Genomic DNA, 18514 nt, shown 5'->3' on the forward strand with positions numbered 1-18514 from the left:
GTTGCACCTTCATGTCTTCTCTCTCCTTTGTTCCCTGACCTTCGGTGATCTTCAGTCACTAACATGTATCCATTTGTCTCCTTATCTGTTACTCTATCTACTTTTCTCCAACTCCATGCCACTACCTCAGTTTATGTCTGCAGTGTCTCACATTGATTACCAAAATTCCCTGCCCCTAGACTCTCTCGAAACCATTTAACTTACTGCAGATGGAGCCATCTTTTTCAAAATGTGTATTTGATCATGTCACTTCTCTGCTCTCAATTTCAACTACTCCCATTGTCCTCAGACTGGAGACCATATTCCTTCATCGATATCTCTCTAAGCAGATACCTTTCCACTCACTGCCATCTATCTCTGTCTTACTGAAATATTAGATTTTTCACTTTTATTTGTTTGTTTATTTTGGCTGCACAGCATGTGGGATCTTCATTCCCTGACAGGGATTGAACTTGCATCCCTGCATTGATTTCATTTTATTTTATTTTTTGCTTTATTTTGGCCACACAGCATTCAGGATCTTAGTTCCCCAGTCAGGGATCAAATTTATGCCCCCTACAGTGGAAGTGTGGTGTCTTAATCACGGACCACCAGGGATGGCCCACTGAAATACTTGTACTTCCATAGAAAGGCAATAGTACCCCACTCCAGTACTCTTGCCTGGAAAATCCCATGGATGATGGAGCTCAGTAGGCTGCAGTCCATGGGGTCGCTAAGGGTGGGACATGATTGACCGACTTCACTTTCACTTTTCACTTTGATGCACTGGAGAAGGAAATGGCAACCCACTCCAGTGTTCTTGCCTGGAGAATCCCAGGAATGGGGAAGCTTGATGGGCTGCCGTCTATGGGGTTGCACAGAGTCAAACACAACTGAAGCGACTTAGCAGTAGCAACAGCAGGCATTTCACTGGAGAGGGCAATGTCAACCCACTCCAGTACTCTTGCCAGGAGAATCCCGTGGACAGAGGAGCCTGGTAGGCTACAGTCCATGGGGTCGCTAAGAGTTGGACATGATTGACGCGACTTAGCAGCAGCAGCAGCAGCAGCAGAGAAGCCTTACTTTCTTCCCTCCAGAGCTTTTCACAGTCTCATCTTCTCTCCTTTATGCTTCTGTGATATCCTGTGTTTGTCCCTGTTGGAACACTTATCATACAAATTTGAAAATAGCTGTTCTCATGCTTGACTTTCCCACTGGACTGTAAGGTCTTTGAGAATAGGGACTGTTTCTTATTTGCTGCTGTGGCCTGCATGCCTAGAACAGAATAGACACTATCATTTTTGAAAACATGAATGAATGATGTGAGATCAAACATGAGAGAAATAGCTCAAATTGGCAATAGAGCAACGTTGCGTAAAAGGACTGAAGAGTAAATAAAAAGCTGTTGCCTCTTTTAGTATTGCTTTCACTTGTAACATCTGCCTTTCCCCCACCTGCATTCCTAATAGCTTAGAAGTTTTTGTCACTCAGCCATATTTTCACTGACACTCTTCACTTATGCTGCAACCATTGCCCATCCACTGGCAATGTGGGAAATAGCTCCATATTTATTAAAAAATTTTCTAACAGTCTGGTTGTCTTTTAAGGTTCTGGAGGTACAGGGCAATTTTCATGAATAACATGAATGTTATTAACTGCAACTTTTAGAAATAGAGCATTTGTTTTTCAGCCACCCTGTTCTGCACACAGGATCTTAGTTTCCCGACCAGGGATCAAACCCATACCCCCTGCACTGGAAGTGTGGACCCCTAACCACTGAACTTCCAAGGGATTCCCAGAAATAGAGAGATTTTATGTCTGCCTCGAAATATTGTGCCCTAATAGGGTAACTTTTACTGGGAAGCCTTCTAGGTGACAAATACATTTGAGGGCTGGAAATGACTCAGGTTTTGGAGAAAGAACTGAGAAGTAGGGTCAATAGTTGGTAAATGGAGGTGGAAGAGGAGTGTTTAAGAAATTCATATAAAAACTACCGTGATCCTTTAACATTGGAGCAGGGGATTACTTAAAGCATGGCGTGCATGCTATGTTGCTTCAGTCATATCCGATTCTTTGTGACCCTATGGACCGTAGCCTGCCAAGGAATTCTCCAGGCAAGAATACTGGAATGGATTGCCATTTCCTCTTCTAGGGGATCTTCCAGACCCAGGGATCGAACCTGAGGCTCTTATGTCTCCTGTTTTAGCAGGAGGGTTCTTTACCATTAATGCTACCTGGAAAGCCCCAAAATCCATGGTAGATAAATGGAAATGAAAACTTTTTTAAAGCCTACACTTCGTCAAATAAAGTATCTTTAGCTTTTGTGTTCACAATCCCAAGAGGCTATAGAATTCAGTGACAAGATGGTATCGTAAAGGGAGTAAATAATTATAGAATTACTAATGATATTCATGTACAGAAAGGAGTGATGAAATGTATCATGATGTTCAGGACTCTGTTGATCACTGCAGCATTTACTTTCTAAAAACTCCACTTTCCTGCTGAAAAGTTGGCTTAGAGCCTAATGGGATGGTTCATTTTTCTCCAGGGCATTAGGTAAAGTCCATTCCCAGCAACAAGATGTTGGACTTGATCTGATGTGGCAAGTCCTACCTTCTTGGAAGTAACGTATGCCTCTGGAACTAATGGAAAAACTTGGCATGAAAATTTGAGCAACAATTCTTATCTCTATAAATATCACAATTAATCACTTAATGTAGAGTATCCTCATAGAAAGCATTTGTCCAGGATACCACTCTGCTTTTTAAATGTTACTTTTCTTGCTCTCACATAAAAGAGAGATTGTATCATTTAAAAGTTACTCAAGATTTATTCTTAGATCTGCAGCTTTGTTTAAGAGCTTTTCCAGAGGTAAAATGGTATTTCCTTTCTCTAAAAGAAGGGAAAGGAGGGGTGGAGAGGAGTCCCCCTTGATGAACTGAATATTTGGAATACTTGCATAAAACAGCCGAGTGTGTGGCAGATCTACTGGTATAAGTTTTAAAAGAAAACATGTATTTCTTATTTAAAAAGACCTAATGGATTCTTTATTAATACAATCAATTGGTTAGGGAAACATAAAGTATAAAGTGACTTTTAACTGTATTTAAGTGTATGTTTTTTTAAAAGAAAGACTTCTCGTTGGTAGTAAAAAAACATTGATGATAAGCATGTGCCAAGCTAAACTATACCAAGATGTCTGGAGACAATAAGTTGGAGGAAACATGCTGTATATTAAAGATAGAATAGTTAATCCATTATTATGGTGAATTAGAGTTAAAATTGGTACATTTGTATAAAATTGTAATCTGAGACATACTTTGTTTTTTATACAGATGACAATTTTTGGAGTTCTGTTTAAATTTTGGCCTCAGTTCTGTGAGTTTAGGAAGAACTTAACTGATGAAAAAATTATGAGTGTTTTGGAGAGAAGACAAGAATATAGTAAGCAGAAAAAGAAAATGGCAGTCATAGAAGATGAAAAATTTGTAAAGGTGAGACAAGAATCATTTGGGGTTTAATCAGACTTTTTAAAAGGTATGTGATATTGTTATTGAGTCCAAGCTCTCTCTGCTCGCCACACGAAAGGCCAATGAATCTGAGGGGTTGAGGCAAGGAAGAGACATTAATCAGGGAGCCAGCTGACCCAGAAGATGGCAGACTAGTGCCTCAAAATAACCATCTTATTGAGGTCTGGATGCCAGATTTTTATAGATCAGAGATGGGGGGAGACGAGGAAGCAAAATAAAAAAGGCCATTAATCTTGCAAACATCTCCTACAGTGGCAAGCCTTGGGCAGGGGATGTGTTAATTTCTTCTTTCCTGCCGCCTACAGGTGGACAGGGTTCTGAACCCAAAGCACTTTAACAGTTAGGCAGAGGGGCAGGATTCTCTGAGGCAGTCCATTCTGTATGATTATAATAACAAAAGCAATGAAAAGCAAGTCAAAGAAGTGGTTCCAATGTGGACTCAGAATTGGTTTCTTCTCTGCAAATGCTGTGTGTACATTTGTAGAATTTGGGATGAGCAAAAATACAGAGAAGTTATAAAGTATGGATTTTAGTGACTTTTAAGCCTTCAGTCAGAAGTTTCAGACTTGTTTTGAAGTTAAAAAAATTACCTCAAAAATCATCTCATCTATGTACCTCTCTTGGAGAGCACTTTATATTTGTCTTACGAGTAAGTTTTTGCATCTGTCTTTCTCACTGAACTGAGATCCTCAAAGATACCATCTGTCTTATTAAATACTTCCACCACTATCCAGCACATGTTCAATTATTAATCATTATTTACCAAATAAATCTGGGAATGAATGAGATAGTATTATGCACTTGGGACAGCATTTTCAATATTAAAATTAGAGAATGATACACTGACTGTGAAACTTATGAGTCGTAAGTTGCCCAGGCTGCCTCTTTGTCTGTCCGTTATCAATTTATCTCTCTTTATCTATTTTTTTACTTGAGAAGGGGTAACAAATAACATATTTCATCTTATTTATAAGCTTTACCCCTATTCTCTTTTTTAAAAGAAATTTAAAATATATCTAAAGATATAAAAGTAATATAATTATAACCCCCATGTTTCCCCAGGTCAATATAAACACTGTTAACATATTTTACATTAGTTTTTCATTTTTCCTTTGTAAGTGAAATAGTGCAGAACACTGTACCTCTTAACCCCAGTCCTGAGTTCTTTTTTATTTTTAATGCATGATTTTATTTATTTACTTATTTGGCCGTGCTGGGTCTTCGCTGCTACATGGACTTCCCTCTAGTCACGGTGCGGTGGCTCTCTCATTGTGGCTCCCAGGTTCTAGAGCACAGGCTCAGTAGTTGTGGCGCATGGGCTCCGTTGCTCCGCAGTATGTCAGACCTTCCTGGATCAGGAATCAAACCCATGTCACCTGCCCGGCAGGTGGATTCTTTACCACTGAGCCACCAGGAAAGCCCCCAACCCTGAGTTCTATTACCCTCCCCACTTCCAAGAGCAACCATTAAGTTTTGGATATGTTCTCAACAACTCCTTTTTAAGATAATGTTTTATATGGGTATATGGATTCATAAATGATACAGAGGACTATTTTGTATGTACTTTAACTTACATAAATAGTGCCATATTTTATTAGTCTGCTCAGGCTACCATACCAAAATATTACAGACTAGATGGCTTAAACAACAGAAATTAACTTTCTCATAGTTCAGGAGACTACAAGTCCCAGCTCAAGGTGCCAGCTAATAAGACTCTTGGTGAGACCTCTCCTGCATGCACAAGGCCCCCTTCTTGTTGTGTCCTCACAAGTTGGGGAGAGAAAGAAGCTCTCATCCTTTCTCTTCTCGTAAAGCCACAATTCCTTTGGATTATGACCCTACCCTTATGACCTCATTTAACCCTACTGCTGCTGCTGCTAAGTTGCTTGAGTTGTGTCTGACTCTGTGTGACCCCATAGACGGCAGCCCACTAGGCTCCCCCGTCCCTGGGATTCTCCAGGCAAGAACACTAGAGTGGGTTGCCATTTCCTTCTCCCATTTAACCCTAAATACCTCTTAAAGGACACCTTTATTTGGTGTTAGTTCTAGAAGGTCTTGTAGATCTTCACAGAATCGGTCAATGTCAGCTTCTTCGGCATCAGTGGTTGGGGCACAGACTTGGATTACTGTGATGTTGAATGGTTTGCCTTGGAAATGAACCAAGATCATTTTGTCATTTTTGAGGTTGCACCCAAGTACTGTATTTTGGACTCTTTTGTTGACTATGAGGGCTACTCCATTTCTTCTAAGGGATTCTTGCCCACAGTAGTAGGTATAATGGTCATCTGAATTAAAGTCTCCCATTCTCATCCATTTTAGTTCACTGATTCCCAAAATATCGATGTTCAGTCTTGCATCTCCTGCTTGATCACATCCAATTTGCCTTGATTCATGGACCTAACATTCCAGGTTCCTATGCAATATCGTTCTTTATAGCATCGGACTTTACTTTCACCACTAAACACATCCACAACTCAGCATCTTTTCCACTTTGGCCCAACCTCTTCATTCTTTCTGGAGCTATTAGTAATTGCCCTGTGCTCTTCCCAAGTAGCATTTTGGACACCTTCTGCCCTTGGGGATGCTCATCTTCTGGTGTCATATCTTTTTGCCTTTTCAAACTGTTTATGAAGTTCTTACAGCAAGAATACTGGAGTGTATTGCTGTTTCCTCCTCCAGTGGGCCACGTTTTGTCAGAACTCTTCATTATGACTGGTCTGTCTTGGGTGACCCTGCATGGCCTTGCTGATAGCTTCACTGAGTTATGCAAGCCCCTTCATCACGACAAGACTATGATCTATGAAGGGGGAAGAGAGGAGCCAAAGACAGAGAAGCTCTATACAGCCAGAAAAAAACAAGACCTGGTGCTGATGTGACTCAGATCATCAGCTCCTTATTTATTGCAAATTTCAGACTTAAATTGAAGAAAGTACGGAAAAACCAATAGGCCATTCAAAGTGAAAGTGAAAGTTGCTCAGTCGTGTCTGACTCTTTGTGACCCCATGGACTGAGGCCTGCTAGGCTCCTCTGTCCATAGAATTCTCCAAGGCAGAATATTGGAGTGGGTAACCATTCTCTTCTCCAGGTGATCTTCCCAACCTAGGGATTAAACCTGGGGTTCTTACCAACACAGGGATTGAAACCAGATCTCCCTCATCTGAGCCACCAGGGAAGCCCCAGTAGGCCATTCAGGTATGACCTGAATCAAATCCCTTATGATTATACAGTGGAGGTGACAAATAGATTCAAGAGATTAGATCTGGTAGACAGAGTGCCTGAAGAACTATGGACAGAGTTGGTAACACTGTACAGGAGGCAGTGACCAAAACCATCCCAAAGAAAGCGAAATGCAGGAAGACAAAGTGGTTATCTCAGGAGGCTTTACAAATAGCTGAGGAAAGAAGAGAAGCGAAAAGCAAGGGAGAAAGGGAAAAATAGATCCAAATGAATGCAGAGTTCTAGAGAATAAAGAGCAAGGAGAGACAAGAAAGCCTTCTTAAAGGACCAATGCAAAGAAAGAGAAAACAATAGAATGGGAAAGACTAGAGATCTCTTCAAGAAAATTAGAGATATCAAAGGAGTATTTCATGCAAATATGGGCACAATAAAGGATAGCAATGGTGAGGACCTAAGAGGAGCAGAAGAGATTAAGAAGAGGTGGCAAGAATACACAGAAGAACTATGTAAAAAAGGTCTTAATGACCCAGATAACCACGATGGTGTGATCACTCACCCAGAGCCAGACGTCCTAGAGTGTGAAGGCAAGTGGACCTTAGGAAGCATTACTACGAACAAAGCTAGTGGAAGTGATGGGATTCCAGCTGAGCTATTTAAAATCCTAAAAGGTTATGCTGTTAAAGTGCTGCACTCAATATGTCAGCAAATTTGGAAACCTCAGCAGTGGCCACAGGACTGGAAAGGTCAATTTTCATTCCAATCCCAAAGAAAGGCAATGCCAAAGAATGTTCAAACTACCATACATTTGCACTTATTTTGCATGCTAGTAAGGTTATGCTCAAATCCTTCAAACTAGGCTTCAACAGTATCTGAACCTAGAACTTCCAGAGGTATAAGCTGGGTTTAGAAAGGCAGGGGTACCAGAGATCGAATTGCCAACATCCAGTGGATCATAGAGAAGCAAGGGAATTCCAGAAAAATATCTACTTTGCGTCACTGACTATGAGGAAGCCTACGTGGACCACAACAAACTGGAAAATTCTTAAAGAGATGGGAATACCAGACTACCTTACCTGTCTCCTGAGAAACCTGTATTCAGCAACAGTTAGAACCAGACATGGAACAACAGACTGGTTCCAGATTGGGAAAGGAGTATGACAACGCTGTATAGTGTCACCCTGTTTATTTAATTTATATGCAGAATGAAAAGTCTAGTTGCTCAGTTGTGTCTGACTCTACTACCCTATGGACTATATTGCCTGCCATGCTCCTTCATCACAGGATTTTCCAGGCAAGAATACTGGAGTGGGTTGCCATTTCCTTCTCCAAATATGCAGAATACATCCTGCAAAATGCCAGGCTGAATGGATCACAAGCTGGAATCAAGATTGCCAGGAAAAATATCAACAGCCTCAGATACCCAAATGATACCACTTTAATGGCAGAAAGTGAAGAGGAACTAAAGAGCCTCTTGATGAGAGTGAAAGAGGAGAGTGAAAAAACTGGCTTGAAACTCAACATTCAAAAAACTAGATCATGGCATCTGGTCCCATCACTTAATGGCAAATAGAAGGGGAAAAAGTAGAAGCAGTGACAGATTTTCTTGGGTTCCAAAGTAACTAAGGACAATGACTGCAGTCATGAAATTAAAAGATGCTTGCTCCTTGGAAGAAAAGCTACAACAAACCTAAACAGCATATTAAAAAGCAGACATTACTTGCCAACAAATGTCCAGATAGTCAAAACTATGGTTTTTCCAGTAGTCATGTACACGTGTGAGAGTTGGTCCATAAAGAAGGCTGAGTGCCAAAGAATTGATGCTTTCAAATTATGATGCTAGAGAAGACTCTCGAGAGTCCCCTGGGCTGCAAGAAGATCAAATCAGTTAATCCTAAAGGAAATCAACCCTGAATATTTATTGGAAGGATTGATGCTGAGGCTGAAGCTCCAGTACTTTGGCCACCTGATGCAAAGAGCTGATTCAATGGAAAAGACCCTGATGATGCTAGGAAAGATTGAAGGCAAAAGGAAAAGGGGGCTGCAGAAGACAAGATGGTTAGATAGGATTACTGATTCAACAGACATGAATTTGAATGAACTCCAGGAGATAGTGGAGGACAGAGGAGCCTGGCAAGCTGCAGTCCATGGGGTCACAAAGAGTCAGACCTGACTTAGGAAATCAACAACAGCCACCTCTTAAAGACCCTATCTCATGATACAGTCACAGTGAAAGTTAGGACATCAACATACGAATTTGGGAGAGACATAGTTCATTCTATAGCACATATTGTACTTTCTACATCTTGCATTTTAAGTTTAGTGTTGTTTTTAATTCTACCCACACTGCTCTACTTAGATAGATCTCATTTATTCAGCTTAATTGCTGCATTCCCATCATATGCATAAATATACTATTTTATTGAACTATTTCTTTATTGTATTTTTTCAATTTATACGTTTATAAATAGCACTGCAAACAACACTGCTGTAAATGCCTCCATATTCACGTGATTAAAATGTTTTTGGAATGGTTAAGTAATAGAGTATGAGTGTGTGTCAGTCTGTGTTCCTATTTCTCCTCATCTGGTATGTTCAGACTTTCAAATTTTTGTCCATCTGTTGATGACAAATGGTATATCATCATACTAACGCATTCATTTCTATCCACCTAATTATTAGTAAGGGCTTCCCAGGTGGCTCAGTGGTAAAGAATCGGCCTGCCAATACCGGAGCCACTGGAGACTCGGGTTGGATCCCTGGGTCAGGAAGATCCCCTGAAGGAAAAAATGGCAACCCTCTCCAGGATTCTTGCTGGGATAATCCCATGGATAGAGGAACCTGGTGGGCTACAGTCCATGGGGTCATAAAGAGTTGGACATGACTGAGCGGCTGAGCATGCATGTAATTATTAATAAGATGGAACAATTTTTCACATGTTAACTATTGAGATATTGTATCAGGATTGTAGTAAGCCTATAATTCAATTTGAGAATTTATGTCATAAATTAGAAAACATTTTGTTTTCTAATCCATGAACACAGTTTATTTCTGTTTAGTTCTTTAATTTCTTTCATCAATGATTTTGCATTTTTTGTGACATCTTGAATATATTTTGTGAAGTTTATTCCAAAGTATTTCATATTCAAGATAATGTTATTGGTATTTTTTAAAATTTCAAATTCTAATTTTTTTAGAAAAAATTTTTATCTTGAGATAATTAACATTCATGCTACTGCTGCTAAGTCGCTTCAGTCATGTCCGACTCCGTACGACCCCATAGATGGCAGCACATCAGGCTCCACTGTCCCTGGGATTCTCCAGCCAAGAACACTGGAGCAGGTTGCCATTTCCTTCTCCAATGCATGAAAGTGAAAAGTGAAAGTGAAGTCACTCAGTCGTGTCCGACTCTTAGCGACCCCATGGACTGAAGCCTACCAGGCTCTTCCGTCCGTGGGATTTTCCAGGCAAGAGTACTGGAGTGGGTTGCCATTTCCTTCTCCAATGCATGAAAGTGAAAAGTGAAGTCTCTCAGTCGTGTCTGACTCTTGCGACCCCATGGACTGCAGCCCACCAGGCTCCTCCATCTATGGGATTCTCCAGGCAATAGTACTGGAGTGGGGTGCCATTGCCTTCTCCAATTAGGAAATAGCAAAAATAGTAGAGAGGTCTCATGTACCTTTCCCCCAGTTTCCCCCAGTGGCTACACCTTGCTATTACAATAGTAAAATCAGGAAACTAATATTGATACAAGGTGTGTGTATAGTTCATGCCATTTTGTCACATGTGTATATTCGAGTAACCAACACTCTATCCAAGATGCACCACAAAGATGTTCCTTGTGACTGTAAGTCATCTCCAACCAATTATCCTAATATTTTAGCCATGAATCTTTCCCCCATTTATATAATTTTGTCATTTTTGAGAATGTTTTATAAATGGAATCATACAATATGTGACTTCCTGAGACTGGCATTTCTCACCCAACATAAATACCCTGGAGATGAGTCCACACTGTCATGTGTATCTGCAGTTCATCCTCTCTGTTGTTTAGCAGTGTTCTGTTGGGAGAAGGCCGTGGCACACTACTCTAGCCTCTTGCCTGGAGAATCCCAGGGACGGGGGAGCCTGAGGGGCTGCCATCTGTGGGGTCGCACAGAGTCGGACACGACTGAGCGACTCAGCAGCAGCAGTGTTCTGAAGTACATTGTACCACAGTGCAGCCATTCACTCATTAAAGGACATTTGGTTAGTTCCTGTTTGGGGCTGTTACAATAAAATGTTATGTAGTCACTCCCACCGCTGTCTCCTCCTCCTCCTCCTCCTTCTTATTTGAATGCTTTTATTTTATAACAGCTTTATTGAAATTTAATTCTCATACCATAAAATTTACACTGTTAAAGTGCACAATTTTATGGTTTTAGTATATTTGCAGAGCTGTGTGACTATCACCACTACCTAACTGTAGAACATTTTCATCACCCCAAAAAGAAACTGTATACCCATTAGCAATCACTCCCCTTTCCTTCTTCCTTCCTAGCCTCCGGAAACCACTAATCTATTTTCTGTATCTGGACATTTCATATAAAAGAAATAATACTGTATGTGGTTCTTAAGCCTGGCTCCTTTCACTTAACATGGTATTCTCAAGGTTCATCTATTTGTAGCACGTGTCAGTACTTTATTCTTCTCATGACTAACTGGTATTACTCTGTATGGTTGAAATGCATTTTGCTTATCCGTTCACCAGCTGATGTATTGGGTTGTTTCCACTTTTGGGCTTTATTAATAATGCTGCTGTGAACATTCTTATGCAACCTTATATATATAGACATGATTTAATTTTTCTTGGGACCTAGAAGTTGAATTATTGGCTCCTTTTGAGGAATTGCCAAACTTCTCTAAAGCTATAGTATCATCTTGGTATTTTGATTTTCACGTGGTATCTTTTTCCATCTGCTTACATTACTACCTATATCATTATATTTGAATTAAGTTTCCTATAGACAGCATATAGTTGGGTCATGGTAGTGTTTGGTTTTTAATCTACTTTACCAATCTCTTTCTTTTAATTGGTGTATTTAGTCTATGCATCTTTAATATAATTATTGATATGTTAGTTTTTAAATGTCATTGTACTTTCTGTTTTGCTTATTCCCTCTCTTCTTTTTTCTATTTCCTTGTCTTACACTCCTGTGTATGACTTGAACATCTCTTAGAATTTCATTTTGGTGTCTCTCTGTTTAGATGTTTCAGCAGTTACTTAGATATCACCTTATACAAGCATAACTTCTCAATTTATTGGTGTTGACATTTTACCAGTTTGGGTCTCAAAACTACCTCCCTTTAAGTCTCTTTCCCCTCACCTGTTTACAATTATCTTAAATACTTCTCAACATATATTGAGAATCCCATCAGACAGTTTTATAATTTTTGCTTCAACTGTTAAACATAAATCAGGAAACTCAAAGTGAAAAGTCTATTGTATTAACCCTTACTTTTGCTCTATTTTTACTCTTTTCTGATGTTCCAAGATTTGTTTTGTTCTTTCTTTTTCCTTTATGTAAGCTGTTATTTCTCACTGCTTTCAAGATTCTTTTCTTTGTGTTTAGTTTTCAGAATTTTGAATATGATATGTCTTATGCAGATTTCTTTGGGTTGTTTCTGTTTGAGGATTGCTCAAGTTCTTGATTCTGTATATTTATATCTTTTGCCAAGTTTGGAAGAGGGGGATTTATATTAATGCTACATATATTTGTGTATATGGGTCACAAAGAGTCGGACACTCAGTTCAGCGACTGAACTGAACTGAACTGATACACTTTCTTTATGATCCATATTCATGATACCTTGGGTACTTCATTTCTGAGAGATTTTTGGTTTTTTCAATCTTTTTTAAGTTCAGTAAACAGTCATTTTACATTTTCCTTTTAAAATGTTTTGGTCTGTTTCTGTTCTGAGTTTCTGCATTTAGGATTTGGAGTTTTATGTCATATATGCAAATGTTTGTATAGGAATATTTTATCTATTTTGGGCTCCTATGTTAGAGTTTTATGATTCATGATTGGATTTCTTGGAGAGTACTGTTATCAACTAAAATATTGGACTTCTCACTTTGTTTTATTCTTGCAATGGTTTTATGGGATATCACCTGTTATTTTCTGCTCATTTTGAAATGTCTTATATTTTTCTCAACCACCAATAACAGGGAGTAGTTAGAATTCTAATACACTATGGATGAGAGTATAGATTGAACTTTAGAAAACAATTTTACTTTATCTGGTAAATTAAAAGATGCACTTAGCCTTCAATTTATCCAATCTACTTGTAAATACATATATCCTAGAGTAATTTATGGACACAGATATCAGGTCATATGCACATGTTTATAGCACCCATGTTTTCAAAAGCAAAAAATCAGAAGCTATCCAAATATCAACAGGAGATTGTTAAAAATAAATTCATGTAGTAGAACACTGCTGTGATGGAAAACAAATAAACTATACTACAATAATAAACATAGACATACATCAGGAATATACTGCTGACTGGAAAAGTTGCAAAAATATAACCAGTCAACTCTGCTTATATAAAGTTAAAATTCACATAAAACGAATCAATACAAATGCGATAAAATATTAAAAAAAGGAATGATAAACACAAAGTTCAGTACAGTGTTTACCTGTGTAGGTTGGGTGGAGACATGATGTGATTGGGCAGGCGACACAAAAGGGAGCAGAGGCGCTGGTAACGTGGCGTCTCTTAAGCTTTGGTGGTATTGTTATTATTCATATCCTATTGTTAGAATATTTTAATAAGTATTCAATATATAACAACATTTTTATATGAATGATACTGCAAAAAGTTACCAGATTTTCAAAAGCTTCTCTTTGGTTGATGTTTTCTATCAGGAGGTTGAGGGTATTTCCAGTATAGAATGGGAATCGGGAAAGGCCTAAGAGCAAGAAAATAGGAAGAGGTGTCTGTAAAATCTTGCTTCCACTGAATCAGTTCTTCACAATATGACTTCACGTATTTTTGTTGATGTATTAAAAGTTCTTTAATCATAGGGCAAATATTCACTCATATACAGCTTATGAGCGACTTGTATCTTCTTCCCAGGTGGCGCTGGTGGTCAAGAATCCACCTGCCGATGCAGGGGACTCAAGAGACATGGGTCCAATCCCTGTTTTGGGAAGATCTCCTAGAAGAGGAAATGGCAACCCACTCGAGGATTCTTGCCTGGAAAATCCCATGGACAGAGGAGCCTGGTGGGCTACAGTCCATGGGGTCACAAAGAGTCAGATACAACTGAATGACTGAGCACAGAGCTCATGTATGGAAATGAAATGTTATTACACTTAAATATAATTAGTTTTGGATTATTTATTTTAAAAATTTCTGCAGTTATTTCCCTTCCAGTGGTTTGGGTAATAAGTGATAGATCATATAATACAAAAGCTGATTTCTCCCTCAAACCAACTATGCATCTGGCCCAATCTATATAATCTGACAAGAAACAGAGTTCACTAAATAAAAACCCTCATATTTACCTTCTTCAGACCCTTGAGGCAAGTACGTGTCTGACTGAACCACATGAATGTGATACTAATTTGGTAGGCTCAGAAAGAAAATATATGGAAGGGTTCATTTAGGGAGCAAAAAATAGAATGTTGTCTAACTTAAGTACAATTGGAGCTTTTTTCTGATTACGTCTGTGGCATGTGAATAACTTCACCAATCAGATGAGTCCTATGTGAGCCTGCTGCATTTTTTACTAATGTGGCCTAAATAGTCTCTCAAAAAGAGCTCCCTATCCTAATCCCTTTCTTCCTTCTTTCACCAGACTTTTATTGATTATCTACTACATAGAATTTTATTGATGATCTATTTATCCCTTTTATATATGCTAGGAACATAAATATAAAATTTACATATAGTGTAAGGATAGAAAGACACACACATATACTTAACTGAAAAGAATATAAACAAAAAACTGAAATCCCAGAAATTTAGTAATTAATTATTTGTGGGGGGAAAGTAAAGGATCTCAAAGAAAAGGTTAATTTGAGTTGGTTTTAAATAGTAAACTCTATTCAGGTCTCCCGCATTGCAGGCAGATTCTTTACCAGCTGAGCCACAAGGGAAGGCCAATAATACTGGAGTGGGTAGCCTATCCCTTCTCCAGCAGATCTTCCCAACCCAGGAATCAAACCAGGGTCTCCTGCATTACAGGCGGATTCTTTACCAACTATTCAACAAATAGTTCTAAATGTATGCATGTATGCCCACTCAGTCGTGTCTGACTTGTTGCGACCCTAAGGACTGTAGCCCACCAGGCTCCTCTGTCCATGGAATTTCCCAGGCAAGAATTCTGGAGTGGGTTGCCATTTCCTCTTCCAGGGAATCTTCCCCACCCAGGGATTGAACCCACATCTCCTGTGTCTGCTACATTGGCTGGCAGGGAGACTCTTTACCACCGTACCACTTGGGAAGTTATCTCAATGTACACTTATTGAATAAAGGTTATAGAAGTAAGGAGGATATAAAGAAGATCTCTTACAGTATCTCAAATTCTTAGGAAGAACGTCACAGCTCTCTGTCATCCCAAGTATTTTCTTTACCAAAGTTTGCTTTGGTAAATATATTGTCTGAAACAAAAGTTGGAACATATAGTGTGAATGAGAGTAGAGAAAATCTTAAATTACTATCTCTCCAGAAAATCCAGAGTGTGTTTGTATCATCCATATTACATTTCATTTATGGAAATGCAAGTGTCCATAAGTGATATTCTGATCTGTCTATATCTGTCAACTAGTAAATGCTAACATGGTTAGGTATAAATATTGACAATCATTTTGTAGGGTAAATAATCCTAAAGAAAACACAGGAATTTTAATTTAAATATTTGTACTATATACAGTAAATGTATTGCCATCACTTACTAGTGATTGCAGCCATGAAATTAGAAGACTCCTTGGAAGGAAAGTTATGACCAACCTAGACAGCATATTAAAAAGCAGAGACATTACTTTGTCAGCAAAGGTCCATCTAGTCAAGGCTATAGTTTTTCCAGTAGTCATGTATGGATGTGAGAGTTGGACTATAAAGAAAGCTGAGTGCCGAAGAATTGATGCTTTTGAACTGTGGTGCTGGAGAAGACTCTTGAGAGTCCCGTGGACTGCAAGGAGATCCAACCAGTCCGTCCTAAAGGAGATCAGTCCTGGGTGTTCACTGGAAGGACTGATGCTGAAGCTGAAACTCCAGTACTTTGGCCACCTGATGTGAAGAGCTGACTCATTTGAAAAGGCCCTGACGTTGGGAAAGATTAAGGGCAGGAGGAGAAAGGGACGACAGAGGATGAGATGGTTGGATGGCATCACCGACACAATAGACATGGGTTTGGGTGGACTCCGGGAGTTGGTGATGGAAAGGGAGGCCTTGTGTGCTGTGGTTCATGGGGTCACAAAGAGTCGGACACGACTCAGTGACTGAACTGAACTAGTAACAACAGATTTCTCACATGCATTTATTTTAACACAGAAAGTATAAGGTAAAGAAGACCAATAGAGTATAAGTTTGTTCCAAAATGCTATTGTCAATGAATACATATGAGAAAATGTTGGAAAAAGTGAATATGGGAAACTCATGACTTTTTTGTAACATGAAAATATATCTTCTGAAAAAAATCACTTACTATGAAAAGCATTGGGTTTATCTAGGTAACCATAGGCATGACTCTTAACCCTCTTAACCTCAATTTTATCAACTGATAGTGATAATATTAACCTCATATGATGTGAGATGGATTAATTGAAATGATATGAATAAAAGAACTTGTAGGGTACTCAACTATACAATTGTAAGGTATTATTGATCCAAGACAGTATAGTATAGTAGATAGGAGTGCAGTTTTTAGAGTGAGCCTACCTAGTTTTGAATCCTGGCCTTACCATTGATCAGTTCTAATACCTCAGGGAAACCACTTCACTTCCCAAAACCTCATTTTTTTCCTATGAGATGGAAATAGTAAGAGAACTTATATAACAGAGTAGAATTAAATATAGTATGTGAAGCATACTACATGTCATAAAGATATCATTATCTTATTGTAGTAGTAAGTGTCCTTAATAACCCCCTTTTTAGAATAATTTAATTTAATATAATTACAGGATGGAATCAAACAATATTCGAGTACTTCAGGATCTGTTATCAAAGCAGCTGCTTTAACTAGTGACCCAGGTTTAGGCATGCAAGCGTACGGCCGACAGGTAAGCAGGAAAGATATCAGAGATATCACTTCTTCTCTAGAGCATTGGATGGTGTCATGCAGTAGCTGAGTTATTTTTAAAGTAATAGATATATGTTTCTTTGAAAATAAGGCTAAAATTCCTTGAGGAGAGACTGGAATAGAGTTTCCTTGAGTCTTCAGAGAACATTACAATTTTGGCTGATCCTGAACAACATAATCAGAGAAAATAATTTCTGGATACATATGAAGAAGATTTTAGTGGCAGAAGTTGAGATAACTATCTTATTGGAAAAGAGATAATCATATATATAAGAATATATGTAGGTTGATATATTCTTAGGTCAAGAGAAGAAAGAAGAATGTCAAATGCTAGTATCAATTTTTAAAATTATTTGAAGTGGTCATAAAATTGATCAAAAACTAATATATGTACATATATGAACAATAGCTAATATATCTTTTTGATAATACATGATCAGCAACTAATATATGTACAATTTTTATGTTTATATTTATAACATACATTAGTGTCCCAGAAATTTTATAAGTTTAACTTATGTACATTTTTAAAGACTGATATTAAAAGTGTTTATATCATAGGCTAATACTAGCTTAAGAAACAATGTTTCTGGTACTCGAAATGTCAAATGTGTTCAGCCTCCCGGCTAAGATAACTGATAGATTATAAAGCTATTATTGAGATAAATGTCCAATTTTGTAAAGCCATATATTGAAAAATATATATTTAAAAGTGTGTGATACCTAATGCCATTTAGAAGAACATTTATTAGGAAATGACTAGCATTAAGTTTCAGAAACACAGTATAAAAATAAGGGGAGAGGAAGTCTCTTCCACAAATGTTGCTGGGCAAACTGGATAGCTACATGTAAAAAAAAAAAAAAAGAAATTAGATCATTCTTTAACTCCACACACAAAAATAAGCTCAAAATGGATTAAAGACCTAAATGTGAGACCAGATACTATAGGATTCCTAGAGGAAAACATAAGCAGAAAACTCTTGGCGTATATCATAGCAATATCTTTTTTGGTCTATCTCCCAGAATAAGGGAAATAAAAACAAAAATAAACAAATGGGACCTACTTAAACTCCAAAGCTTTTGCAGAGTAAAGGGAACAGTAAACAAAATGAAAAGACAACCCACAGATTGGGAGAAAATATGCGCAAATGATGTGACTGATAAGGGATTGCTGCTGCTGCTGCTAAGTCGCTTCAGTCGTGTCTGACTCTGTGTGACCCCATAGACGGCAGCCCACCAGGCTCCCCCGTCCCTGGGATTCTCCAGGCAAGAGTACTGGAGTGGGGTGCCATCGCCTTCTCCCAATAAGGGATTAGTCTCCAAATTTTACAAACAGCTTGTGAACCGCTCAGTATCACAGTAATCCAAGTCTATGTCCCAACCACTAAATGCCAAAGAAGCTGAACGGTTCTAGGAAGACCTACAAGACCTTCTAGAACTCACACCAAAGATGTCCTTTTCATCATAGGTAATTGGAATGCAAAATAGGAAGTCAAGAGGTACCTGAATAACAGGTAAGTTTGGCCTTGGAGTACAAGAT

General features: G+C 38.5%; 1 protein-coding gene and 1 long non-coding RNA gene across 5 annotated transcripts in view; one reads left to right on the plus strand and one right to left on the minus strand.

The window, feature by feature from the left end:
• The window catches only part of RGS22 (regulator of G protein signaling 22), a 141457-nt gene that overhangs the window by 116905 nt on the left and 6038 nt on the right, over positions 1 to 18514 (plus strand). For all 4 annotated transcript variants that reach the window (XM_002692801.6, XM_059874374.1, XM_059874373.1 and 1 more), the window contains 2 exons: positions 3315 to 3473; positions 16856 to 16954. In XM_002692801.6, the coding sequence (XP_002692847.2) occupies positions 3315 to 3473; positions 16856 to 16954 (258 nt within the window). The remainder of the gene's footprint in view (positions 1 to 3314; positions 3474 to 16855; positions 16955 to 18514) is intronic.
• LOC132342150 (uncharacterized) overlaps positions 1 to 18514 on the minus strand; it is a 162701-nt gene that overhangs the window by 95842 nt on the left and 48345 nt on the right. Inside the window, exon 2 of the long non-coding RNA XR_009490400.1 lies at positions 13553 to 13638. This is a non-coding gene — a long non-coding RNA (uncharacterized lncRNA). The remainder of the gene's footprint in view (positions 1 to 13552; positions 13639 to 18514) is intronic.

This window comes from Bos taurus, chromosome 14 (assembly GCF_002263795.3).
Source record: "Bos taurus isolate L1 Dominette 01449 registration number 42190680 breed Hereford chromosome 14, ARS-UCD2.0, whole genome shotgun sequence".
Classification (NCBI taxonomy): Eukaryota; Metazoa; Chordata; class Mammalia; order Artiodactyla; family Bovidae; genus Bos; species Bos taurus.